General features: G+C 36.2%; 5 protein-coding genes across 8 annotated transcripts; 2 read left to right on the top strand and 3 right to left on the bottom strand.

Annotated features, from left to right (window-relative positions):
* Window positions 1–2,790: 2,790 nt before the first annotated feature.
* LOC113711750 (uncharacterized) lies at window positions 2,791–5,899 on the bottom strand. 2 transcript variants are annotated; one of them, XM_027234942.2, is made up of 2 exons: window positions 5,726–5,899; window positions 2,791–4,795 (listed from the first exon to the last, which is right to left on the bottom strand). In XM_027234942.2, the coding sequence occupies exon 2, from the start codon at window positions 4,752–4,754 to the stop codon at window positions 3,885–3,887; it is 870 nt and encodes a 289-aa protein (XP_027090743.1). In that variant the 5' UTR covers window positions 4,755–4,795; window positions 5,726–5,899; the 3' UTR covers window positions 2,791–3,884. The 2 variants fall into 2 exon arrangements, with proteins under 2 accessions (XP_027090743.1, XP_027090742.1); XM_027234941.2 differs by having other exon boundaries at window positions 2,791–4,781; window positions 5,726–5,898.
* Window positions 5,900–7,341: 1,442 nt separating this feature from the next.
* LOC113711131 (protein LAZ1 homolog 1) lies at window positions 7,342–14,849 on the bottom strand. Of its 3 annotated transcripts, XM_027234299.2 has the most exons (10): window positions 14,467–14,849; window positions 12,314–12,897; window positions 12,092–12,148; window positions 10,976–11,084; window positions 10,388–10,572; window positions 10,209–10,297; window positions 9,723–9,978; window positions 8,120–8,365; window positions 7,689–8,020; window positions 7,342–7,605 (listed from the first exon to the last, which is right to left on the bottom strand). In XM_027234299.2, exons 2-9 carry the CDS (start codon window positions 12,527–12,529, stop codon window positions 7,727–7,729), a joined length of 1,452 nt encoding a protein of 483 aa, XP_027090100.1. In that variant the 5' UTR covers window positions 12,530–12,897; window positions 14,467–14,849; the 3' UTR covers window positions 7,342–7,605; window positions 7,689–7,726. The 3 variants fall into 3 exon arrangements, with proteins under 3 accessions (XP_027090100.1, XP_071923785.1, XP_071923784.1); XM_072067684.1 differs by lacking the exon at window positions 12,314–12,897 and having other exon boundaries at window positions 14,467–14,848; XM_072067683.1 differs by lacking the exons at window positions 10,976–11,084; window positions 12,314–12,897.
* Window positions 14,850–17,936: 3,087 nt separating this feature from the next.
* LOC113712876 (pathogen-related protein-like) lies at window positions 17,937–19,156 on the top strand. The gene is made up of 4 exons (XM_027236488.2): window positions 17,937–18,147; window positions 18,264–18,396; window positions 18,466–18,767; window positions 18,866–19,156. Exons 1-4 carry the CDS (start codon window positions 18,019–18,021, stop codon window positions 19,004–19,006), a joined length of 705 nt encoding a protein of 234 aa, XP_027092289.1. The 5' UTR covers window positions 17,937–18,018; the 3' UTR covers window positions 19,007–19,156.
* Window positions 19,157–21,003: 1,847 nt separating this feature from the next.
* Window positions 21,004–22,295, top strand: LOC113711631 (pathogen-related protein-like). The gene is made up of 4 exons (XM_027234785.2): window positions 21,004–21,239; window positions 21,362–21,494; window positions 21,582–21,883; window positions 21,998–22,295. Exons 1-4 carry the CDS (start codon window positions 21,105–21,107, stop codon window positions 22,151–22,153), a joined length of 726 nt encoding a protein of 241 aa, XP_027090586.1. The 5' UTR covers window positions 21,004–21,104; the 3' UTR covers window positions 22,154–22,295.
* Window positions 22,296–22,657: 362 nt separating this feature from the next.
* On the bottom strand, window positions 22,658–26,273 carry LOC113711093 (uncharacterized protein C57A10.07-like). The gene is made up of 3 exons (XM_027234243.2): window positions 25,324–26,273; window positions 23,666–23,790; window positions 22,658–23,195 (listed from the first exon to the last, which is right to left on the bottom strand). The coding sequence occupies exons 1-3, from the start codon at window positions 25,934–25,936 to the stop codon at window positions 22,878–22,880; spliced, it is 1,056 nt and encodes a 351-aa protein (XP_027090044.2). The 5' UTR covers window positions 25,937–26,273; the 3' UTR covers window positions 22,658–22,877.
* Between the last annotated feature and the right edge of the window lie 98 nt (window positions 26,274–26,371).

The raw sequence follows: 26,371 nt of genomic DNA on the forward strand, positions 1-26,371 counted from the left end.
GCTCTTCATGCCCTGTTGTTGTTGGGCCTGTATCATCCTTTATTCCTGTTCCATTATCCCCGAGCTTCCAAGCTGTTTGTATTCACGCCATTCATCCAAAGGTGTAAATTTTTGAGGAATATCCTATGGTCTAGTAATACTAACAATTACCACCACTAATACATAGTGCCAAATATTTTAGTTACCAATACATTTGATATTGACTCTGCTTAGTGAAAACAAAGTTGTTACTTCACCTGCTTCTGTAGGGCTGTGGATCCTCTGTTGTTGCACACTAAGATGCGATACTTATATTACTGATCTTGAAGTATTGACGCGTGTGCCTTTCAAGAGTTATCAACTTAATTAGAAATCTAATTATGATAATTCAAAAAAGACATTTATTAATCAATTAGAAGGTATAACATGAACGTTACACCTAGAGCTGCAAACGAGTCGAGTTTTGAACTTATCGAGTCGAGTTGGACTTGTTAATGTGTGAGCTCGAACTTATCAAGCCAAAAAATGAAATTCAAGCTCGACTCGACTTAGAAAAGGAAAAGTTTGAATTCGAGTTCAACTGTCAAAAGAGATTTCTACTGATTTTCTGGTGACGTTGCTGTCATTTATCTGCCCAAACCTATATAAAACTAGAGTGCATGATATGAGTGGATTATACTTTAAACGGTTTTTGAGTCAATGAACTTCAAGTCTAGTATACATGTAATCATCCAATTTAAGAAAGAGTTGCTTGTTAATTAGTGCAAATTGCTGGTACCATTTTCTGTAAATTGAAACCTAGAAAAGGCAGCAGCAGAGAAGTGAATAAACATTGTTGGCTGACAAAGATTGAGTCGATTGATCATTTATATAACCCGTCTCTGTATATATATGTATATGATTTGGACAAGACAGAAGAATATGTCATTCCAGAAGTAATGTTCAATACAATCATTTACAAGATGGTAAGATCTATTTGGGGTCATTGCCTGCTGTTTTGCCATCTTTTGTGATTACAACTAATGTAAACTGGTGGATTCTACAAACAAAACTATATAATTCAACAACGTTGGATCCAATCTTCAAAAGGATGGGATAAATACATTATAAACTTACATTGCACGAGACTAAGACTTAAAACTTCCAATTCTTGAAACATCAATCTTGGTTGTTCTAGATTTCTTAGTGCTTGTCACTGTATAAATGTCTACCATTCTTTGTCGCGGTAAAAAAAAAAAAGAAAGAAAGAACAAGAAAAGCATGCCAAATAAGAATTAATTACAGTACTGCTATTTCTAATCCAAATGGAATGCACCTCTTAATGCCAGCTTTAACTCACCAGCCGCCATGCTTAATTATTCTAGCAAATGTGTGAGGTCAATGCCTAAATACCCTAGTTTATACAAGGTCTGGGATCTGTATTCAATTCTGCAAGCACCTGTGCATGTTTAAATACCTTTTGAACAATGTTTTTAAACTCGAACTGGAAAGTGAATCGAAAAACCTTCCGGTTCACGGTTCGACCGGTTCAATCTCGGTTCAAAGGTTTAATATTTTTTTATTCATTTTAGTATTAAAAATTTTGAATAAAACTAAAATATTTATTTTAGAAAATAAATATTTAATAAAAATTGGTTAAACCTTTCGGTTTTTACTGGTTTTATGGGTTCAACCAATTCTTGACCTGTTTTTGATTTGTTCAATTAATTCTTTGATTTTGTAATTGAACTGGACCGAAGATATGCTGGTTTGCGATTCAATCGATCGAACCGACCGATCCGATCCAATTTTCAAAACACTGCTTTTGAACGTTTAAATGGAAGAAGCCAAAGCCGGTTCAACCTAGATTTCTAGCTAGTTTAAATGCAATCCATCAAGTTCTTTGACATCTTAGGATGAAATAAGAGAAAACTACAATCTTGGGTTGTGCCGAAACATAGAAGATGAGTGTGGGCACTTGGCCAACTCAGTTCTCAAGAATCTCAACGAAGTGATCTTGGTTCTCCTTTCCTTAGCCGATGTCATAATGAACCCAACTAGCTTTTATCGAAACCTGGTTAGCCAAGCTTGAGACTGAGTTGCAGACCCAATTTGCATAGACATGATTGATGTGAGAAGTTCAACTTGGCATTCTATGGTTCTAACGCCACCGGTCTACCCTACGCTAAAAAATCCAGCTATAGTGATAACCGTCATTATTCCATTCCTACATTCCTCTAGTACAAGTACCTCCCATTTTGACCAAAAAAAAAAAAATGTGCCTCCCATTTTTCTGTCCCTAAGATATGCCTTTTCAACCTTTCGAATTGGTTTCTTTAGATCCATCTCTAACTTAAACATCATAGTGATCACGGAGGAGGAAACCCCCACCTCCAATTTTATTGTGTCGCAGGTGTTATAAGTCTTACGGCTAACATCAGCTCGGCCAAAAGGGCCTCGCTTGCACAATGAGAAACTTTATCAAAGTTTTACTGTTTGTTTTTGTGGGTTACCCAAACATGACTCGAAGTAACTATATATTGAGAAAATCTAATCTTTTTTTTCCCTTTTGTCTTCCTTGTATCACCTATATATTGAGAAAAACTATATAACCAACCACAATTAGAATTTATATAATCACCAGCCTCTCAAGACAAATAGTTACACAAGATAGATAGTAAATGATTAACCACATCAAGAAATGACATAATCAAAATATCAAACTAGTGTTTTAAGTCGTAAAATACTAATCACCAACATCCAGATTAAACGATTAGAAACCAAAAATCCCAAAAAGTCATAAATAGGTGACCAATTAATTGTCATAGTAAATAGGTTAAAGGTCGGTATCGAGTTCATTTATTGCTAAACTGAAGTTTGACAACTTGTAGATATCAGTACTTTCCCTAATGAAAGGGCACTTTTTGTCCTAAAACATCTAGCAAGGACCAAAGTGCTCATTCATTGAGTTCAAGGAATAAAGTACAATTGGTAGCAGAGTCAAGGGGGGTAAAGTGCATTCAACGCTAGGTACAATAATGAAAACACAGGGAAAAGAATCAATAGAACATGGCAAATAACAAAAGAACATAATCTGCAGATATGCACTGAGTAACAACATCCATCCACCCCTTCCCCCACCCAAACAAGGGGCGACCTCGGCCCCTTCTTCCCCAGTTTGCACCCACCGTAAGGCATAATCCCTCCCAAAAACCCCCAGCCTATATACCACGAGCTAGCCCCATCTGCTTGCTGGTTGCCGTCCATGACACCACCCTTTGACCCCCTTCCACTTCCAGTACCATCAACTTGTCCACCTTTCCTCCCCTTCCTCAATCCGATGATCTACACCACGGCAAAATTATCTTCAGTTTCTTCCAAAAACCACCATCACTAAGCAAATTCAATAACCACAAACATCAGCAAAACCAACAAAGCTCCTCCATCACCCTACCCATTCAGCCAATTCCAGCATACTCAGAACTCGTACATATTGTTGAGAATTGAAAAAAGACTGAATCCCCACTAAAAGGAAACTTTATTCTAAAAATTGGACTTCACCAAGGGTTAGTCACCGGGGAGTAAGCCCGAAAAGAGCTTATGCACTGTTTTAGAGTGATTGACTTGCATTAACTTCTAGTTTGATAGATAAAACATTTCTGCAATTTAATTGCAGCTTGAGGGATCATCTTCAAAGTTACAAGCAAGATCAGATCTATGGTACTACTTTTAAGTTTTCAGATGATCCCCTCTATGCATTTCCTAATTCCTTACTGGTAACTTCCAGCAATGATCTCTGGATGATTCTACATCTGTGTCTACCTAATCCATGTACCAATACTCAGACAAACTCGGGACAACTAAGAATATCATTGCTTGTATCCATAACATAGAACCAGTTGCACTCCCCATGAAGATCCAAATGCTTAATTCCTTTGTGGACGCAAATTGCACTCTTCGACAAGATGACAAAATTGGTTGAGTGTGCTAACAATATTCCCAAGGCAATCAATAATCTTGTCTCCTTGGCGCCTAGTTGAATCAGTCTGCATAGCCTCATTATTTTTCAAGTCAGCCAACTTGTAGTCGACATCCTCAGCCAGGTTTCCTTGAAGTACTGCATTAATCAATTGTGCATTTTCCAACAGTTTTGCGGTCATGATCTTTTGTTTTTCTTCTTCGCTTATCTGCTCAGGCTTCACCATTTGGACTGTGCTCTTAGGGGGTTGGTCTGGAATTTCATCTAAGGCAGATGGCTCAGGTTTTACAACTCCTTTTAAGATGTGTTTCCATGGATGGAACCTTTCTTCAAATTTATCTTTACGAGGAGGTATTCTCTTCTTCCTTTGCTTCTTTGGACCAGTTTGCAAAAACATTTTGCTAGCAATGGGTCGGGCTTCGGGATCACTATCTAGTTCAGTATCGGGTGCAGCAGGATCATCTCCTCTTTGGTTCATATGCTTCTCAACGGCATTGAATAGTTCCTTATCAAATTCTTCAGGGAGCCCCAGTTCTTTCTTTTCAGCAGTGGCAAATGACCAATAGGCTGCTTCCCACTGCTTGACCTTTTTTTGCTCACTCCTCAAGGAATCCCACTTCTTCTTGCACTGGTTCATGCTCCTGTTCATACCCAAAGCACTGCAGTTCTCCACTATCAGCTGCCACTTCTGGAATGACGCCAGTGTCTGTCGCCACTCCCCTTCAACCGCATTGATCTCATTCACCAGTGTTAAACACTCCCAAGCACTCCAATCTGGTGCCGCCTGCGAACGTGTGCACCGCGACCCCCTCTCCATTTTAAACAGTCTAATACCTCCTGTTGCCTGTTTGACCAATTCTGTTTATTAGAAAGAAAAACAGGACCCAACACAACACAAATAATGAAAGAGTTAATATCCTCACAAACAGGTTACATTCACCAAATCAGTCAATCCGGCAACTAGATATATATGGGAACTAACAAACATTATCAAACATGATTAGAGCATCATTTTTAAGCTCTTCCTATTCAAGCAATCCAACAGTAAATTACATAGAAAATTCAGACACAATCGTAACAGATTAAAATGCCAGATGCAATTAAAGTTTACAGACCCAAAAGGAGGAGGAGGAGGAGGAGGGGAGGGGGAAGCAAAAAAAATGAATGGAGTTACATAATACTCTAATCAGATATCAGAATGCAGGAATGATTCAAAATTCAAGATTGAATATTGTCAAGGAATAATTCAAAATTAGGGAAGCTTGACTTGGGAAGATCAAATTCACTAAAAAGTCACTGCACCAGAAAAAAAAAGGGAATCCAATTACATTTTTTCAGTGGTTTACACAAATCTTTATGGTCCACCACCTCCACATTCTTCCTAACACTCTTTTTACATCCTTTCCATTTTCCCCAATTCCCAAATGCTCAAAAATCCTCACATATTTTCAAAATGTATCAATCACTACTCCAAATTTGGGTTACCAGATACTCAAAAAAATTAAGGGAAGAAAAAACCCATAAAAAAATCAAATTTAAATAAACTAAACTGAGTATTCCCACAAGCATCGGCTGTTCTATATCACTTAAATCCTTGAATGATATAATCGTCAGTTATACTGGCTAACTTCCTTTTTCCATTTTTCTCTTAGCTTTATGGTACTAAAATAAAAAAGAAAGAAAGTAATGATTACTCTTAGCCAAGGAAATAAATTTGCAGAAGATAAAACAAGAAATGGATGGAAAAAGCACAGAAAATGAATGGGTAATAAGAAATTTGATCATTACCTAGAGACTGTCAAAACGGTTCAAGAATCCAATTTCCGTTACAGCCCTTCAAATATGTCATAAACCCCAGAACAAATCCAGGAAAAACGAATAGAAAGATACCTTGAGACTGATAGAGCCCAAGGAAATGACACCGGAACTGTACAGAGGTAATTGCAGTTTTGGTACAAATGGTTAGGGTATGAGTGCTTTTAGTCCCCAAAGTTTGGATAAAAGCAAATAGAATCCAATGTTTCAATTTTCATGTACGTTTAGTCATATTTTTTTTTTTTTTTTATCGATTACTACCGGAATCTACTCATGTGCAAGCAGCTAATTTAAAAAAGATTTAAAAATTAACAAAAATTGCTAATCATAATTTATTATAAAAAATATCTAATGACTTATATGTTTGTAATGTGAATAATTAGTCTTTAACCTAAAATTTTGTTTTGTCAACTAAATTTTTGTATTTTTGGGCTAAAGGCTAATTACTCAGGTAATTGCCATGCGAGTAATTAGTCATCTTTTATTATAAATTATAGCCAATAATATTTACTTCAAGTTTTTAATTTTTTTTTTAAAATTAATTGCCAATACGTAATAGAACTAAAGGTGCTTATAGATTAAAACATTTTGGAACTACATTTGCTTTCTTTCAAATTGTAGGGACTAGAAGTGCTCATGTCCTAAACATTTGGGATTAAAATTGTAATTCTCTCTTATTACAAGCATATTGGAATGAAAAAAATAAATATAAAGCCTTAAAAAATGAAAAGATGTAAACAGTAATTGTAACATAGCATGTGCTGTTTGGATAGGAGTTTATTTGAAATATTATTTAAAATAATTATTATATCACTATTTGTGATACGATATATATAGGATAAAAAGATAATTGAAGAGATAAAAAAATTATTAAAAAATATATTTGTTGTGATACAAGTAAATAATTTTTACACAAATAATACCAATCCTAACACGTGTGTTTATACGTAACATGCAGTGTGCAGCTGCGGGCTGGGCAAGAATTTGGAGTTTGGACTCGAAATTGGACACTTTTGACTTGGGCCAATAGTCCACAGCGGTCCCATTCCAGTAGAATTAAGAGTCTCAACTTGTGAGGTTGAACACACATGATCAACGGGGTACTTATGCTAATAAGGTTGAGCAATGATTTAGAGTGGGAAAAATTATTATTTTGACTATATGTTATTCTTAGCCCTGCATATTTGATTTCCAATTACCATCTCGAGGCATCTAAAAAAAACGGAAGTTTTTAGGTTTTCATGAGATAATATTAAGTTTACGTAAGAAAGTTATTATGAACTTTATAAATCTACGTTTATTTTAGATTAAATTAGGTTAAAAAGTAGAGGTTAATATGAACACCATGAAGCTTGGATATGAATACAAGTTTATCAGCAGCTGATAATGAAAGCCTGGGCGCCATTTTATCAACATTCCTACTTGAGGAGGCTAAACATCTTGTTTTGCAGGATCGCATTGCATTGGAGTCACCACTCCTAGATTTTACCCTGCTTCATGTGCTTGTGAATAATTTTACGGTCTCATACAATTATCCAAGTTCAAGCGTTTCCCGTACGGTTAAAGCAGAGACAAAAAAAGGCAAGAAAGGCACCAAATACAAACTCTATTGAAATATGCATACCACCCCACCATATTTCTACCATTAAATTGTGATCAATTGTCAGCTATTGTTACATTCTTTGTTACGAACCAAAATTAGTTCTCTCATTTCGAACTGCAATTCAAACCAATGGTTAAAGATGGTTTTCTGTAGTTACCAAGAAGTCAAATGCCCGCAACCAGTCAACGCTCCAAAGCTCCTCGCAATCTTGAAAAAATTTCTGGCGTCAGATCTAGTATATCCTTTGGCACTGAAATAGTACATGCGTCAGCATACCAAACATGAAATCTTACTATTTTCTGTCAGTTTAGAAACAAATTTGAAAATACTCACAGTTAGATTGCTATCAAATACATTCTATACAAGGTGTGTTATCTGTTCCTGAATCGTGATGATCTGCCTTTAGACTGGTAATGGTTTCTCTTCCCATTGGGCAATCCACTATCACTGAAACTCCCTTCTGGTATATCTTCATGCAAATCTGAGAATTCTTTTGTCCACGAGTTCAAGGGGACAATGTAACTGTCATCTTTAGATTTTTTCTGCCTCTGCTGATGCCGTTTCACGTTTTCCGATATTTGGTGAAAAGTTCTGTTTATGCTTGCAATTCCTCTTTCAACTGGTTCGACGACATGTGAAACTGTGAACTTCATATCATCTACAATCTGCAAAACAAAAAGCACAAAGCAACAACATGCCAGATAGGTCAGAGCAGGTCCGGATGCTAGTATAAGGTATTGAACAACAGGATATGTAGATCTCACGATTTCACCACTTCCAAGAACCACATCACAGACGCTTTGGTGAAATTTTAACCGCTTTTCACTTTCTTCCTGGCGACCAATCCGCACCTTTGTCGATCGTTCACAGTCCCTAACCTCTTCTGGGTCATATGGAGATCCTAGGGATGCATAATCTGCCATGACAGCAACATTACGGACACACCTTTCTCCTCGTTTGTAAGGTGCAGCTGGGAAGACATAAAGATGTATCACTGCAGCAACACCCATCTGGTTCAAGGCAAAGAAGTAAAAGCCTTTAAAGAGTCACATAAGACAAATATTCATCTGATTAGATGTAGACATATTAATCACGAAGCACATTATTGCATCCAAGTTATCAAATCCATGGCAACATGTTATTGCCAATGACTATACTATCTATCTACAGGATATCAAGTCAGCACATATGCATATTTCTTCTCTTCATTTTCTACTTGTTCTCACTGCTTCACATGTTCTGACAACTGGTGGCTTAGAATATCTTAGCTACTGCTTTAGTATGGCATTTTCTTTCAACCTTTTCTCCAATCAAAATTGCAATCAACTAATGTAGCAAAAATAGATGCTTATAGAATTGGAGAATGCCAAACACTACTGCCATGAACTCAATTTTGCTTTCTAACTAAGGCCAGTAAGAGAGAGAGTTTGGCACACTTTATAAATAATTACCATGCAGAAAGTTAAATCAGTGAAAGAATATATGCAAAGTGCCTCTGCAAACTTTTATCCTTCTTGTTGGGAAAAAATATATCCTGGTCCAACATCAAAGCATATGTGGTCAAGGACACAGGGCCAAGTAAATTCAAAACCTAAAATGACAGACCGACCATCCCTACAGTTTCAGCAGGTTAAAAAAGCATCATGCCTCTAATGAAACTATAATGACCCTCTCAGTCTTGTTCTTTGCTTCTGAAAAATGGCAATCTCTGCTTATCAAGCAACACTCACCATCTCTGTGGTCTTCCCATATTTACCAAAAACTTATGTAACGACCCATCATTTCCTACTTATTTATTATTTCCTTGTGAAGATTTCACAAGAAGTTTGTAACTTCTCAGTATCCGTTTTGTGCCTCCATCTCTAATAATATTGGCTTTCATGATTGAATCGAGAATTTCATGACACTTCTAAATGTATTTTGTCACAGATTCATCTTATTTTTCAAAACACAACAACCAAATATATGATGTCTCTGATTCTGCTAGGGGCATGAATGACCTGATTATTTATGACCTCAGGGAAGACATGAAAGCCTAGTCAGACAGTTTCCTCTAACCAATGAATACTTTCCTACTAGCAAATGCTTCCCTCCCCTCTTAGAAAATTTCCATCTGGCCCCAAGTAAAGCCAAAGCTTTATCCTACACTATTCTTGTTTCAAAATAAACAATCATTCAGTGCACTGCTATTCAAACAGAAGAAGATTAAGCATGTTGCCCTGTACAACTTAGAAACATTCCTCAACAAAGAAACCAATATGATAAAGAAATGTGTGGTCTCAAAAACAACGGACCTCTAAGTAAGTGGGAGAAACAAAACTGCAAGCAACGAGAAATTCCAAAACGCTAGTAACATGTACCACGCACCTCAATACAAATAATATAGTCCTGGATGCGTGATTGCAGAACCTGTGCCAAAGACCCTTTAAAGGCTCCCAGAGAGAGAAGAAAGGCAACAGCTACACCTTGCCACCATGTTAAAAATACAATCGATTTGAACGTCAGAAATTTGGCCAACGGTTTAATGGGTGCCAACTTATTCTTGGTAACAGAATAAAATTGCACTAGGCAGTATAAGGCCCAGGTCTGGCTAAAGTTTAGGATAACTGCCAAATATGGGTAACTGCAAGCAAACAACAGAGTCAGAGATAATATGCTTAAACATGACTTTAATATAGTTCTAGTACATCAGAGAGTCAAATTGCTTAATACGTTAACTATATAAATGCAAAAGTTCAACAGAGAGAGCAGGGATGGTTGGAGCAGGGCTGTAGAAATTTACTTCTTTATCAAGGAAAATCATATGGAGCACATAGTAAATAACAAGTAGGACAGCTCAATAGCATAACTTACGCATATCCCCACTCAAACTTCCCTTCACCATAAATACCAAAAAGTTGAAAAAACATAGCCAATAGTGCACATATCATCTTGAGTATCATCTGCAAACCAAATAATCCCGTTGAAAATAATTAAGAAATTGGCATAAGAAATGATCTTGGTAATCCTTAGATATCAACAGAAGGACTTACATATTGAACAATGCCAATTTTTACTGCTTGATAGAAGTCAGGACCGAGACTCCACTGCCGAAGACAGCAATTCAGTGGAAAAGGATGCTCAACTACCCCATAAGCATAAGCTTCATCTATGAGAGGTATGCTTGAGGAAAACATGCTTTGATTTTCCATAAATTCGATTGTACTTTCCTCACCACCTACAGTTTGACCAGAAGGAAAAAATTATCTTTGTATAAACATAACCAAAATTTTCACACACACACACACACATATATATCAAAGTTTATAGAGAATGGTGTATAATGTGTCATTGAAGCATTATCACTTCTATTTGATAGGAAAATATGTTGGGACAGGATTAAAGATAGACATCTTGATCTTCCAATCCCGAACAAAAGATGTATCAAATAAGAATTTTGACTTGTTTAATGACTAAGAGTTAGACCAGAGCATGATAAAGAATTTCCAAGCAAACAATGTAGCTCTATAAGAGTATAACCAGTAAGCATAACTTATGGCACCCCAACGAAATTCATAGATAACAACATCAAGATAAAATGAATATCAATCAAAGGCAAAAAGAAAAGCTATTCCACAGACCTAAGCAAGCTATGAGATATCTCTCAAAGCAATAAAGTGCAAATGCTTCGTAGCAGTCCCGTATTATCTCACAGTAGAAAGCAGCATTGGAATTGAGCAATGACAAAAACTGTTCCAAAAGCAGCAGACTGTTATTAAAAGAAAAATAGAACAATAAAAAAAACCTCTAAGCACTCAAAAAAGAAAGTGAAAAGGGAGCAGAAAGCAATATCTGGTAAATAAATTCAATATCATAAACTAGTAGCAAATTAGGAAGTATCTTAACTTGTAGACTACCAAAGTGTACAGACAACTTAGATAAATGTAATTAAATTCTCCAAAAATAACAGTTTCTGATATCACCTCCTGATTGAACTTTTGCATGAATATTTCTGTTTTAGATGCATGCAAAACTTTTACTTTCTCCAAGACCCAATTAGAGTCCCTATTCTTTCTGTCACAGATGTTAAGGACCATATATTGGATGGCTAGTACAAAGATTACAGAACCTTCAGATAGACCATGTCTTTAAAGAAAGAGGGAATACTACTGCTAGTAATAAAAGGTCCAAATTCTTGCATATCAAATAACCACCACCATTAATTTTCCAAGAAGTTTACCTAAAATCTTTTTTTTATGTCGGACATATATTACAAAGAAATTGACATGAGTCACCATATGCAACAAGAATTAACACAATTCCCAGCAGTTAAATGCTGAACACATTGACCTCTGTCCTCAAAGTTCAAACAATCTGACCAACATACAACCTAATATACTCAATCTTTATTGGGTGCATTTTCTTTTGGGGACGAAAGCAACAAAAGGGACAACATTCAACCACAAACAAAGTAAATCACTTCTTTAGCTATCCACAATGAAAGTAAAAAAAAAATACTTATGGTGATAAAAATTATCTCAATGTTCCATTCATACACATGCACATTAGCGGAAAAACAAACATATTCAACTTCAAGTATGAATTGACAGCATAATCAAGTAGAACAGATTGAAGGTAAGTTATTTTATTTCCTGTCCATGCATCTCACAAACCATTGCTCACAGCAAATTTATTACAAAATTAAAGGTCATGCCAAAAAGGCAAGGAAATTTGCGAAAAATTGACCACTTCCTCACCGATTCGGATGCATAAACAGGAACCATCAGAATGAGTCCAATCAAGAACTTCTGCTCCTGAAAATTAAATATGTCTATTAGACACAGAACAGATCAAATGAAGCAAGAAAAGAAAGTTTATGAAGTTAAACGCAAGAGAATTAGAAAGCGCAAAATATTAATCCTTCGGACATTAATAAAAGACCAGCAACTAAGTAACATTTCAAGTTTTTCCAAACAAACCTCAGGTTGGTTGTAGGCTGCTAAGTGCTCGAAGATAAGGTACATGGATAGGACAAGAGCTGCCAATACAAATACTCCTGCGCTGCATATAGTCCAGCCATAGACCAAGGACGACCCAGCACCCACATTATTGGACTGAGTTATCCCTGATCTCTCAGTTGAGTCAACAAGGCTGGTTAAAAACAACAGCAAAACTATCACGGCCTTCCTCTCCATTAAAGTAACGATGCTCTTGCACACCTCAGAACACAATGCCTACCTAAACTGAGTAACATCCCAAACACAATTTCCAGAACTAGACTAGAGAGCTCTGAAAACTATTTCCAGAACTAGACTAGAGAGCTCTGAAAACTATCACATATACTTGACTTCAGCTCATGCCATATCCTATTATTATTTGTACTGCAGGAAGATAGATGAAGCATATTCTTGACAAGTGCAAAGTACTGCACAGTAATGCAGGCAGCTTAATTGAATGGCTGCTGAACGTTTTAATCAGCACTAGTAAAAAAACCACCAGTATAAAGGAAGGTTCAGCGTAAGCAAGCCTATCACACAGAAGCGAACGAGTCAACAGGAATGACCTGTGAAAGAAACAACATACACACCGTGTAAAAAACAAAATCAACCTGAAAAGAACTGCTAAAAAATTACTACAACAAAAAGGATTGAAATGAAAAAAAAAATGGGAGAGATACAATCCAAGTACATTTTGCCAAGGAAATCCTTTCTATGGAATAATCTGTTTGTCAAATCCTCTAATTTTTGTCTGACTTGTTATCAGGATAAACAGATGACAATAATCAAGACCTCAAAGATAGCCTTGGAGTTTATGTTTGCATATCTGACCATGGGTAATGTTTGAGCTGAGTCACAGCAGATATACTTAGAGCTATACCGCATGATTGTCACTTTAATAATATCCCAACGTACACAGAAGGTGAAAACATATAAGCTTTTGAATTCTAGGGGAAAAAACAAGATTTTCAGAAATTCACAATAAAATCTCAACTTGAACATATTGCACACTGTACTATAACATGCTGGTTCAGCATAACTCTTCACTTAGAACATTAAGCACCTTTATATAATGTCATGAATCTACTGAAGTACAATAAAATTTTATAAATGAGAAGCATTCTTTTTGAATATTCCAACTGTCAAATATGTTTTTGATCAAATCATCATAAGTATTATAGAATAACTTGATGAATATGTAAACCACAACTAAATAAGCAACATGCCTATGTGCCTAAAATGGTCTTCGCTATTCACAATGTGAGTTAGAAAACCACGCCCCAACAGATGATACGATGCAATGGGGTTGACTTCTGTTTTCCCAACAAAAAGTTTCATGCTACCATCAAGAACCTGATCTAAGGCTTAGTTGATTCAAAGAGAAAATGAAAGGAACAGGGAGATTACTTCCAGCCTACATCTTTAAAATTTCTACCACTCCAAAAGCTTACATGAAGTTCCATTTGCTCAATATAAGGTATCTTCTGTAGTTTGCAATCCAAACTAACATCATTCCACCTGGCAAAAGAAGCCCAACTTCTTATCCAAATGCCAAAATTCTAGAAGCTAATCCACATTTCAGTGTATACAATATACTGGAAAGCCCTCTCATGTAGTTCAAAAAGGTTCTCTTCACATTAATCTCCCTTTTTTGCAGTGTTGCTACTATAAACATTACAACAACCTCCCTCTATAGCATCTGTACAGATAATCTCAGCATCGCAACCAATTTCTTTAATGCGACACAACTCAGGAAGGAATATGCTAATAAGCTACCAGTAGCCAGTTTCCACTACTGTAATAAACCAAATTCGCACCAACTGAAATCAGAGGCACATATACACAGGAGCCCTAGACTAAACCACAATAAATTACCACATATATAAGTAAACAAATAAACAAAGAACACATTTAGCTGGAAAAAGCACTATAATTTCCCAAAACCACAATAACACACTGTAATTTTTACACGGAAATCACACAAATTAAAGCAAATAAAATTAAAAAAAAAACCTAATACAATCCATTAGCTCGCTCGAGGAAAGTAATTACGGTAAAATTTAACGTAAAAAAGAACAAAATAAAGAGGAAAATAATGTGATTAAAGCTCGGAAGTAACAATTTTGACAAATTACCTCTCTTATATCTCTGAATTTCTGAGTAATCTGGCAGAAAAAGCGATGAAAAAGCTGGAAAGAAAAAGGTTGGGAATCCAATTGATCGGGAAGTCTCAAGTCTCATAGAAAATAGGGGGCCGTATGGATATGAGCGCGGGTTTTATTTATATGTATGGGCTTCGGCGGATGGGAAATTCTAAGCTAGATCGTCTACGGCACTGGTGCGGTGGAAGTTACTGGTTGATGTGCTGATTATCAAAATCACTGATGAAATTGAGCCGGTCCTGGAATTGATGTGTTGATCGGACGGTTGTGATTTTTGTGATTGTGGAGTGGAGAGTTTTGTTTGCAGTCAAATTGATGGGATGGTTTCTTTGGGATGAAGATTGAAGAGTTAGATGGGCCGACTGGGAAGTGGAAGGATTACCAGGTCAGCTGGAGACGTGGCTGACGGTTCAGGAATATGGCGTCCAAGTCAGAAAGAGAGTTGGGCAGGTTTTGGTTTGGGCTTCTCAATGGAGCTCGCCCTGAAGCCCATTCACCGATGTCCAACCAAAAAAAAAAAAAAAAAAGGCTCCATATATGGCACAAGCGCAAATATTGCAACTCCATCAACAATTGGCAATTGACTGCTTGGCGTGCTTCCTTATTTGTAAATTTAGTCTTCCATTAGAATTGCACTTTTTTGAAGGAGTTATTTCATCAAAATATTAGTGTAGTAGTTTGTTTTCTTTTAGGATATAGAAATATTAGGATAAAAAGAGGGGTGAAAGCATTTTTGGAAAATTTTCTAAAAACAATTTTCCCCTGAGAAATATGTGTATTTGATGTATTTAAAAGTAGAGAGATGATGGATAAAGATGAGGGAAAAAAATCATAGTCAGACGCTTTAATTACTCCCGAATTAATTATTTCAAAACAAATCACCTGCATTAGATAGTGTTTGCCCATATACAAAGATTTGGCATATTTCAATTTGGTTGATGATCCATGAATATTCAAATGAGTTACTTTAATTTGACTAGTTTACAAATTAAACTCGAATGAACTTCTTCTATTCACAATTTGATTCAACTGTTGAATAATTTAGTTCGTCTTTTGGTCCTACATTTAATTTTTGTTTATCTCTCCAAATATAAAGATTTGACATACCCTTGTTTGGTAGTATGTTCATGAATATTCAAATGGATCACTTTTGACTACAATTATATAGCAACAAACTCCCCTAAGCGCCGCCCCTGTAGACCCCAAGTCAATCAGTCCACGACAATGAATACACTCCTCCAATGTTCTCGGGGCCATTGAACAGTTGGAAAAAGCCCGGACCTGCTTAGATGAGTCGGCCACCAGGTGAAGCATAAAGTGCAGATTTGATTGCAGACGAGAGATTTAGTAAACCCTTTTAGTTTAGAGGTCAGATCATCTCCTTCTAACTTTTTTTGATCTAGTTGGATCCTTCCCTAACATGTGTTGGATTAGGAATAGGAGTCGTCGGTCGACAAAAAGAAGAAAAAAAAAAATTTTGATTTGGGTTTCCTTGTCAAAATACAGACTGTTAACAAATTTGAGTTTGGTTGATCTCTGAATATTCAAATGGATTTGGAATGACTTAGTGGCTGAAACATTTTTAATTGAGCCATACAGACTGTTGGAAGGTATTTTACAAACTACCCAAATTGCAACTTATCCCTTTCTAAAAGGCTTGCTGAAAAATCAACTTTTTGATAAGTTCCGGAATCAGAAATGCTTTTTGATTTTTCAAGTAAACGAGGATTCTTGAAATGATTCATGGCATATTACTCAGACAAATAAAGTTCAACTCATGAACCATATGTCATGCATGTATCAACTTGCTGAACAAAATTTGACAACGATTCTATCATTTGTCACTGCTGAAAAGGATTAGTGAGCTTGTACCACACGGCTGTTTTAATGTCGGTATTAGTTTCCAAAATATCCTATGATTGCAAAACACTTTCAATTTTGGGAGAAGCAGAGCCAGAAAAACTTTCATGAAAGTTTGTCAGATTGAGTGATGCTAATATTCAGACTCTTCAGGTCAAATTTGTTGAAGTTGATTTATTACTTCTCAGAATTGTCATTTCTTTTTTCTTTTTTAAAATTACAGAAATTTAATTGACTTAAAAACTGATGAGAATATTCTTGTCAAAGTTGTCAACTTATCTTTCTTCTACATTTGCTGCAAAGAAACATCATCGGTTAGTAATGTAGTATTGGCCAGCTCGTAGGATATTTAACGTTGGGGATACTTTCAGATACCTCCCCTGAGGTTTTTGACTATTTCGCTCAGCTCCCTTAAATTTTTGAAAAATTACACTTACCTCCCTTGATTTGACACTTTGGTAATCAAAACTTAAAATAGGTTCAAAATTTTAATGAATATCCTAAAATGCCCTTATCTTGCAAAGTTTAATTTATTCTTGTAACGTAATTTGGCATAATTACAAAGAAATGAGTTTTTCACGCCAATATTGTTGTTTGATAATCAATTATAATAATAAATCTATCGCTATAATAGCTACTTTTTATAGTACTTTATCGGAAAAATAGATTCTTTTTAGGGAAAATGACCTATTTCATCCCTCACATTTCACAAAAATATTCTTTTCGTCCCTTACTTTTAAAATGAATCAATTTCGTGCCTGACATTTAAAAATTAAAGCTATTACATCCTTGAATCCAATTTTCAATCTGAATCAAACCACCTATCAACCCAATTACAAATTTTGAAGGTATAATTGGTAGATCACTTGGTTAACTCAACTTGAATATAACTCAACTTGAATTCCTACATTGTCATTGTATACACTGATGGTTTTATGTACTTACCATATCATTTCAATTTAAATTTAAACACCAAATTTTGTATTTATGATACACATCTAGACTCGCAAGCGAATATACTAACGATGCATGAAAAGATTTACCCAAAAGAAAAATCCGACTATTCCAAGACAAATAATGGCCTTTATGTTATAATGTTTGTTTTTTTGGTTTGATAAATGTCATGTGAATATGATGAAATTGACCGAGTGACCTATCAATTCTATCTCCGAAATTTATTACTGGGTTATTGGATGGTTTGATTCAAATTGAAAATTAGGTTCAGGGATGTAATAGTTTTAATTTTTAAATGTCAGGGATGAAATTGCTTCATTTTAAAAGTGAGGGACGAAAAGAATATTTTTGTGAAATGTGAGGGATGAAACAGGTCATTTTCCCTTCTTTTTAAGATAAAGAACAAAGTATCATCTTTTTTTTAAAAAAAAAATCTTGTGAACTATTTGAATTTGAATAGTGAAACTACCATCGTTCGGCAATGATTATGGTTAATTTATTCTTGATTTTGACATATATATAAAAAAAAAAGAGCTACAAGGAGTGGGGAATCTTTCATCTCTCAATGTCCTCGTTCTTCACAGTTTTTTAATATCAGATTGCTTGGGTAAGATAATACGACCCGCAAGAAATTAGACTACATCTGATTTGTATATATAGATGACACTTTGATAGTTTGCAAAAATATCTTGAATCTTATTCAGTCATGCAATGGCAGCCTCAGAAGGAGACAAGTACAGGTCCTACCTTACTGAAGAGGATGTGAAGAACACCACCTGGAGGTTTGGTCCTCCTAATTATGATGCTGTTAACAAACTATTTGAAGAAGGCAGAACTAAGGTCAGGATATATTTTCTTTCTACCTTTTCATATTTGCCAAAATCCCACGAAGATCATCATATGAGAAATGATAAACAGTGCTTAGCAATTGTTGGTTACTAATATTTTGTTTGTAGATATGGCCTGTTGGATCACTTGAAGAGAAAGTGCAGAGGCTGGTCAAGACATGGGAGATGGAAATTGTCCACAAAGTCAATCCTGATGAGTATAAAACACTTGATGCAAAGAAGTTTACTCTAGGCATCAACGGTAGGAACAATCGACATCCATCTTCTCTAATTTGTGTTGTAGTAGTATTGACATGGACAAATTTTTCAGGGAGGAAAGCTTTGACATTGGAAGAAGCTCAAAAGCTTGGAGGAAGTTACAATGTGTTCCTGCAGACAGGCTTGCCAGAGAACTTTCGCGTTTACAATCCTGCGAATGAAACTGCTGAATCATCTCAGAAGGTTTTCACCACTACATTCGCTCGTGGATTCGCTGTAGAGATCCTTCAAGTGTATTCTGGACCGCCAGTGATCGTGTATAAGTTCAGACACTGGGGTTTCATGGAGGGTCCTTTTAAAGGACATGCTCCAACAGGAGAAATGGTTGAATTTTTTGGCTTGGCTATTTTTGAGGTACTACTTCTCAAACAAATCAGATCCCTTCTTGATTTTGCTTTCCAATCAATGTGTTCCTGGTTTTTGTGTTGTCTGAAATCATGGTGTTGTAACAGTTGGATGAGCACTCTAAGGCTGTGAAAGCGGAGTTCTTTTATGATCCTGGACAACTACTTGGAGGTCTTGTGAAGGGCAAAATGTCTGATGAACACAAGGCTGAGACAAGTTCAAGCTGTCCTTTCTTCACTACAGCTTAGCTGTGAACTAGGAAAATTGATGAATTGGACCCATGCTGATTACTTTGTTTTCGTTTGTATAATTGTACTCCTATTAATGAAATGAGAGCAGAATAAAATGGCCAACTACTCCTTTTGCTGTTAATAAAGACATTGCCAATAATTGTTTGATATGCTGTTTATCTGCATCATAAAAAGAACAGGACATCTCCAGTAAAACGGATTTGTATTTCCTTGGTTCTGCTACATTGTGCGGTTCAAATTCACAAAGATACCACAGGTTTCCTAATATCCAGTGACAAAGTCAAGAATCATGCTCATTCAATCCTACAACTACAACACTTTCTTCTTGTGTGCATCTAAAGGACTCGAGATATTTCTTTATCAGTCAAAAATTTGATATTGGCCTTGCTTCTGAGAGCAAATAATGTTCTTCGACTGTGAGTCTGTGACTCAAACAAAACACTAGAACAAAGGGGACACATTCTTCTTGTCGCTCCTTCATGAACCAATTACTATGTGGATTCGCGGTAGAGATCCTTCAAGTGTATTCATGGCAACCAGGTATACAGATTAGGCACTGGGGTTTTATGGAGGGTCAATTTGAAGGACCAGTTACATTTTTGTGTCACTTTGACCATGCATACACTAGGATGATCTAAAACTGTTGTATTGAAAACAGCTTGATCAGCACTCTTCAGATTGTGAGGGTGCAGCTCTTTTATGAACCTGGACATCACAACATAGGTGGTGATGAACATGGCTCAACCATTACCATTTTTTTCTTTTTTTCCCTTCTTCTTCTGATAGTGTAATTACTAGAAGAATAAAACGTAGAACCAATTCTTATAGACTTCTAAATTCTGTCTATCTCTGCTTCAAACAAAATAACAAAACTTTGAATAAAGTTTCATGAAATGTGCAACTGTTTCACTAAGACTAAATGTGTTAGGAAATTAGCTTAATTTCTTTTAAACAGATTTCTTGTATTGTGTGGAAGTAACTAGTTTCCTAATTGGTTTTAGTTACTTAACATAGTAGCTAACGAATTTTCTATTTTGTTTAGGATTAGAAGTTATTTCCTATTCTGTATAAAACTAGGAATTAGAATTGATTTCCAATTATTATTTGATTTTTGGCCAAATAATGTTCTCTATAAATAGGTGGGTTGGCATACTACATAAGAGACACACAAGGACACACAAGAGCAACATGTAGCCTTACACATGGGGTGCGAGGGGGTTTTTGGGAGATGAGAGATGGTATACAAGGGTTGGGTTTGGGTTCAAGTTGTTGTGTTGTATAAGGGTTGGATTTTCTTCTCTCCATGGACGTAGGCTCAATGGTGGAGTCGAACCATGTTAAATATTGTGTGTTGTCTATCTTTCATGCTTGTGACTTGTTTGCTATTAAATTGTTATGTACTTGATATTTCAATAGTTGTTTGCTCCGCACTTAGATCTGACAAAATGGATATGAAGTGTGGAAGTGTTTCACTAGGACTGAACTTAAGCCACATACTGCAGTTTAAATCATATACAATGAAAAGAGTTAATACGAACCAACTAAATTGAATGTATTCTTTCTTTTCTGACTCCAATATAAAATGGAACAAGCACTAAAACATTTGGAACAAATATCATGTTCCCCTCTTCTATGTTCCTCTGCTGGTGGACGTTATTTTCATGGAATTTGTTAAAAAATGAGTACCTCTTTGACTGTTGAGCTGCAAAGTGTCAGTACTGTGTGTCACAGGTATATTCCCCAAAACCGATTAAAATGCTGCACTAATCTCATTTTGAAAGAAGATTGGATCTTGTAGTGATTTGAATAATTTGTTAATTAAACACTACCATCCATCGAATTTGGTCCATAACAGGAAAAAAAAAAATGTTTCTCAACATGTTCTCCTTTCGTTGATTAGGTGAAACTGCCTTGAAACTTCTTTGATATTCACTGCATCGAGTAGTTGTAATACTTAAATTATTCCGATCAAAGTTATCGTTGAAAATGGTAAGCTAATACGACCCGCAAAAACACAACTTGTGCTCTATATACGAGTGGCAACAGATGATAGTGTGGTAATTCACAAACATCGTAACCTTATCCAGTCATAAAAATGGCAGTTGAAGCAGAAAAAACTAAGTACAGGTCCTATCTTAGTGAAGAAGAAGAGGTGAAGAACATCCACTGGAGATATGGTCCTCCTAATTATGATCTTGTAGACAAGCTCTTTGAAGAAGGCCGAACTAAGGTCTGGTTATTCATACTATTTTATATCTTCAAGATACAAATGTACTCCTAATAACTACTCTGGAAGTTTATGAAATTAAAACTATGTTACTCTTGTTGCTTCTGCTTCTATTGTATTGGTAGATATGGCCTGCTGGATCGCTCGAAGACAAAGTGCAGAGGCTGGTGAAAACATGGGAAATGGAGGTTTTCCACAAAGCCAACCCTGCTGAGTATAAGACAATAGATACAAAGAATTATACTATCAGCGTCAATGGTAGGCAACAGACAATAAATCTTGTTATTGTTCACTAGGCTACAGATGCCAGTAAGACTCATAGTTTTGCAACTGATGAATTTTCAGGAAGGAAACCTCTAACCATAGAAGAAAAAGGAAAACTAGGGGGAGGCTACAATGTGCTATTGCAAACCGCCTTGCCAGAGGAATTCCGGGCTTATGATCCAGCTAAAGAAACCATGGAATCAGCTCTCAAGGTTTTCAGGACTACATTTCCACGTGGATTCGCTCTGGAGATCCTTCACGTATATTCAGGGCCGCCGGTGATAGTATACAAGTTCAGGCATTGGGGTTTCATGGAAGGTCCTTTTAAAGGAAATTCCCCAACCGGAGAAATGGTTGAATTTTTTGGGATGGCCATTTTTGAGGTACCTGTGCTAATACCATTTATCCAACTTCCAGTTTTACTCTCTTTGTTTTCTTCATCCAACTAATACTATCCTAATAATTGGATTTGTTCTCAAATTATGGTCCCGGAACAGTTGAATGAGAACTCCAAGGTTGTGAAGGTGCAGTTCTTCTACGACCCTGGACAACTACTTGAAGGCCTTCTGAAGGGCAAACCATCTGATGAATATAAGATTGAGGCACCTTCTACCTGCCCATTTTTGCTACAGCAGAGTAACTTAGACAAATGAGCTTGAATCAATCCTGAAGTGCATTTCTTTGAGTTTCAAGTCAGATCAGAGTAAAGATAATATCAGGACCCTTTGATCATCTGTACTCCATTACTTTAGTTATACTAATTAAAATTTCTCAGCTGTTGAGAGTTTGAGCCAAGTTTCTTGTATTCTACCCTTTCCCTTGCCTCTCAAGTTTTATTTACTGACAATATGCTTATAGATAGCCAACCTCCTATCTAGTTTGATGTTGAGCTGTAAGGCATCACAGGCTCTTCCCAAAATCCAAAATTGAAGCCAAGAACCACGCTGGTGTAAAACCCTGAAATCATACTATCGTTTTCTTGATCCTTCACCTCATTACCAAGATTGCCAGACTTGGGATCCTGAGGTTGATCATCTCCTGCACAAACTTTCAATAATAGGATGCCGGAGTCCAGCATTCCTTGTATATGCACAAACTCATATTATTGAAAAAAAATAAAAGAAAAGAAAAAATCCTATCCAGAACGAGGGAACAAATTGGTTACAAATATTGTATAATGCTATTAATTAAGCTGAGTTAAATTAACATGCCACTTAGCAACAGTCTTACACAGATTTCGCTGCGCCACTAAGTCATGTATCTCATGGCATCATATTTTTCTATTTCGGCAAAACTCTATGCTAACTACTAGTGACATCTTCGTATTTGTCCTGGCTAGTCCTATCAATTTATACATATGAAGAAAAGCTTGGTATGCTAGGCCCAAGGAAGGGGACCAGAATATGGTGTTCTTCCACAGTATCTAAACAGTCCTTCAATTTCAGGACAGCCATTAGGATAAGGAATTGACCGATGAAAAGGATCCCGCCCAAACTTTTTACGACGAAGTGGACCTAAACATCCGTAAGGATCGTCCTGGAATTGTGTTCTAACCAATGCTTCACCTTTCAAAGCAGCTTCCCTTGAAGTTTGTGAAGAGGGTGTGCCCGAGTAAAAGAACCTTGTGTCTGGAAACCTAATTGCAGAGCGATGCAGATGCATAAATCTCTCCTCCTTGAAATCATATCCAACAACCTATTTCAGATGCAAGCATGGTATATCAATTAGATTTGTTTACAGAGGCAGTCAACCAGGTTCACCAAGCTTAACACAAACAATTATTTCCTGCTCAATCGTATTAGCACATTATTTGAAGACATAAATTGGTCACCAATATAAGAACTATAGATGAAGAACCAACAGAATATCAGGTCATTTTACTGTCTTTATCTGTATCAAGCAGGGATAAATGTGCATCTACTGAAAATATAAGGAAAGATCAAGAATATACGAGTCCTTAGACACATAATAGTGGACCCTAACCATCTACACATATTACAAAATTATGATAGAAATTGACTTTGAGATGATATTTCCGTCCTCCTTTTCCCATTGACAAGTCAAAGATTAATTTATGTCCTACTAGGTTCCCAACCATTAACTCAGATGATTTCAACCAAAAAAAAAAAAGCCATAAAGAGAATGTACCAGAAAGTGGGCCTTACAGTTATATTAAGTGGATAAGTGCCTGTGAGCTCCCTGAACCGGCACACGCTAAAGAGAAGATTCTCAAAGCTGTCCCTTGCATGTTCTTCTGTAAGTGCCCTCCATCTAACTTCATCTTGCTTGCCTATGGAGATAAGATAGCCATCATAAGACCAGGATTAGATTACTCAAAGCTTATAAAAGCAATTAATGCATTAAAAGATTTACTACTGACAGACGGACAGTGGTTTCCATGGATAGAGCAATCAAGTCCCAAACTCTTACTGTTACTGATCTCTCTATTTCATTTTTGTTCTTTTTTCTTTGTTTTCCCTTCTTTTACTGGCGAGGTTTTTTCTTTTTTGTTGGGGGGTGGGGGGTTTGGATTCTAGGTCTAATAATTACCACGTTAAAGTTTATCCACCTTTGAAAGAGAAGTTACTGAACACTAGGTGAAAAAGCACATTTCATATATAAACACCACGAGGAAGATAGAGAACCCAACAATGGCAGCCAAGAGATGGAAACTATCAAGTACCATACATATGACATAGACATATTGTGCCACATACTATGTGTAACATGTTGACACAGAAAACAAGGACACGCGTATGGAGAGAGAACAGATTGCTTCCAAACAAACTGAAAAGGAAACATCCTTAGCCTCTCAAGACAATGTGCAACCAACTGGATATTCTACATTTGGTGCACAAGAGGAGTTGCAGCAGAATAAATAACCATATAAACAGCAACAACCAGGCTGGATAAAAGCCATTTCATGAGAAACCATATTTAACTCTTTTATGTTAGCCTTTTTAATTTACACAATTAACTATCAGATAAATTAACCGTAAGATCTAGACAACATTAACTTGACAAGTAACTATCATCAAACAAATTACTCCCACCAAGAACCATTTGAATGAGATGCAATTTGAAGGGACTAAGGTAACACCATTCGTCTCAGGAAGGAATGCTGTCCGCTAAATTTTGTATCTCATAGATGTTTCCATATATATATATATATTGTGAGAAGTCAAAAGTCAACAACTTTACATACAACTAGCATACCAAAAAAAGAATTACCAATATAAAAGGAGGCATAAAAAGTACAGACTGGAAACTCAAATGATACTCATAATTATAAACAACCTCTCTTGCATTCTGTAGCCATAGAACAAGAACCTATGTGTCAGAACATCCATGAAAGGGAGTTGTCTTCCTTGCACTATGCTTTTCTTAGACACTCCAAGATCCCTTTGTTTCTTAGAATTACAACTACTGAATAACAACTTACCACATTTGACATATACTAGTAAATTCCAAAGGAATAGGATTAAAGACCAACGTGTCCCATCTTCTACATAATAACATAGTGGATTACACTTTCTCCTACATTCTACAAAATGACACACTAAATTAAGATAGTAATAACATAGTGGATTACACTGCTTCTAGTGTGTATGCTACTAGTTTCACTGTAATTGGGACAGTAGTAGAGATAGTGAACTTGTTTATGTAATACTGTTCCACTCATGTCTAAAATAACTCAACCTAGCCACATTTTGTGAAGAAGTAATACCTAAAGAAAAAAAACACACAAAGCCAAAAAATCATTCTTAGAATAATGAAGCATAACCAAATTCTCAATTCAACAAAGTGAAACTGATTCACTCACCAAACCATCCTTTGGACTCAGCAACAGTCCAATAACTCTGTGCCTCACTCCTCGGACCGGCATCTTTCCGCGTCTCACCTCCACTAAACAACAGCAATGCTGCATTATCTTTCCCTGTAATCTCGACTCCCTTCTCTATATGACTCACAAAAGTAGCAGCTTGACCCTTATGCTTCTGATAAGATTCCAAAAACCAAGCATCGTCCTTATCAACCTTCTCACAACTACTACTAGTATAAACAGAATGCCCAGCAACCATCACAAGATTCATCAACCTAGCAAAGGGATATGATTCAGAAGAACCAGAATCCACTTTATACATACCATTATAATTGCTAGTCATTCTATACTTGCTTTCATATAAAGATAACAAAACAAGAATTGTGATCCCAATTGATAAAGAAATCAAGAACATCAGCACAGGATGAAGCTTGTAGTAGTACTGGATTTTGTTGCCTAGGGATTTAATCATTTTTTTGGGATGAAAAAGACTGGAACTTCTTGGTTTTCTGGATTTTTTGATGGTTCCTGATTCTAAGTCAAAGTCAATGTTCCTTGGATAGGCCTGAAAGGACTTGGGACTGTTGGACACATTCGAGTAATTTATCTTCATAGATTGGATCAAGCCAAATAAAAGATCAAGAAAGGGGAGAAATTTTTTAGCATGCCCGATAAATACCCAAGATAAATAAATAAACGTTACTGTGAAAATTGATTCAGTTGGGAATTTGAAGCAGAACCCATACGGAAATTCAGCATAAAGATCACGAATTTGGCTTCAAACACGCCCATTTTTTGGAAATTCGAAATTCAATAGCATTCAAAAGTCAACGCATATGGGTTTTCTGAAGCAGAACAAGGTAGAATCGAATACCCAATCGAGTATTACAATGGGATTCAGAGCAAAACAGATTTTAAAAAAGGATTTCAGGATTGGAAATGGTAGGAGATAGAACAAGAAATATCTCCAATTAGATAATGCATGCTAATTATCTAAAGCTTTAGTCCATGAATTTGCTGGAACTTCAAATCAAAAGGTTTCTGAGCA

Source organism: Coffea arabica, chromosome 10e (assembly GCF_036785885.1).
Source record: "Coffea arabica cultivar ET-39 chromosome 10e, Coffea Arabica ET-39 HiFi, whole genome shotgun sequence".
NCBI classification, from domain to species: Eukaryota; Viridiplantae; Streptophyta; class Magnoliopsida; order Gentianales; family Rubiaceae; genus Coffea; species Coffea arabica.

Excerpts from the sequence above, each read along its gene's own strand:
- LOC113711093 (XM_027234243.2), bottom strand. The coding sequence starts at position 25,936 with ATGAAGATAAATTACTCGAATGTGTCCAACAGTCCCAAGTCCTTTCAG. Across the intron at positions 23,791-25,323 it reads TGAGTCCAAAGGATGGTTTG|GCAAGCAAGATGAAGTTAGA; the intron begins GTGAGTGAATCA and ends TTATCTCCATAG. Across the intron at positions 23,196-23,665 it reads CTTATCCACTTAATATAACT|GTTGTTGGATATGATTTCAA; the intron begins GTAAGGCCCACT and ends CATCTGAAATAG.
- LOC113711750 (XM_027234942.2), bottom strand. The coding sequence starts at position 4,754 with ATGGAGAGGGGGTCGCGGTGCACACGTTCGCAGGCGGCACCAGATTGG.
- LOC113712876 (XM_027236488.2), top strand. The coding sequence starts at position 18,019 with ATGGCAGCCTCAGAAGGAGACAAGTACAGGTCCTACCTTACTGAAGAG. Across the intron at positions 18,148-18,263 it reads TTGAAGAAGGCAGAACTAAG|ATATGGCCTGTTGGATCACT; the intron begins GTCAGGATATAT and ends TTTTGTTTGTAG. Across the intron at positions 18,397-18,465 it reads GTTTACTCTAGGCATCAACG|GGAGGAAAGCTTTGACATTG; the intron begins GTAGGAACAATC and ends CAAATTTTTCAG.
- LOC113711131 (XM_027234299.2), bottom strand. The coding sequence starts at position 12,529 with ATGGAGAGGAAGGCCGTGATAGTTTTGCTGTTGTTTTTAACCAGCCTT. Across the intron at positions 11,085-12,091 it reads CTGTTTATGCATCCGAATCG|TTTTTGTCATTGCTCAATTC; the intron begins GTGAGGAAGTGG and ends CTTTTGGAACAG. Across the intron at positions 9,979-10,208 it reads AAGTTTGAGTGGGGATATGC|TTACCCATATTTGGCAGTTA; the intron begins GTAAGTTATGCT and ends GTTTGCTTGCAG.
- LOC113711631 (XM_027234785.2), top strand. The coding sequence starts at position 21,105 with ATGGCAGTTGAAGCAGAAAAAACTAAGTACAGGTCCTATCTTAGTGAA. Across the intron at positions 21,240-21,361 it reads TTGAAGAAGGCCGAACTAAG|ATATGGCCTGCTGGATCGCT; the intron begins GTCTGGTTATTC and ends TTGTATTGGTAG. Across the intron at positions 21,495-21,581 it reads TTATACTATCAGCGTCAATG|GAAGGAAACCTCTAACCATA; the intron begins GTAGGCAACAGA and ends ATGAATTTTCAG.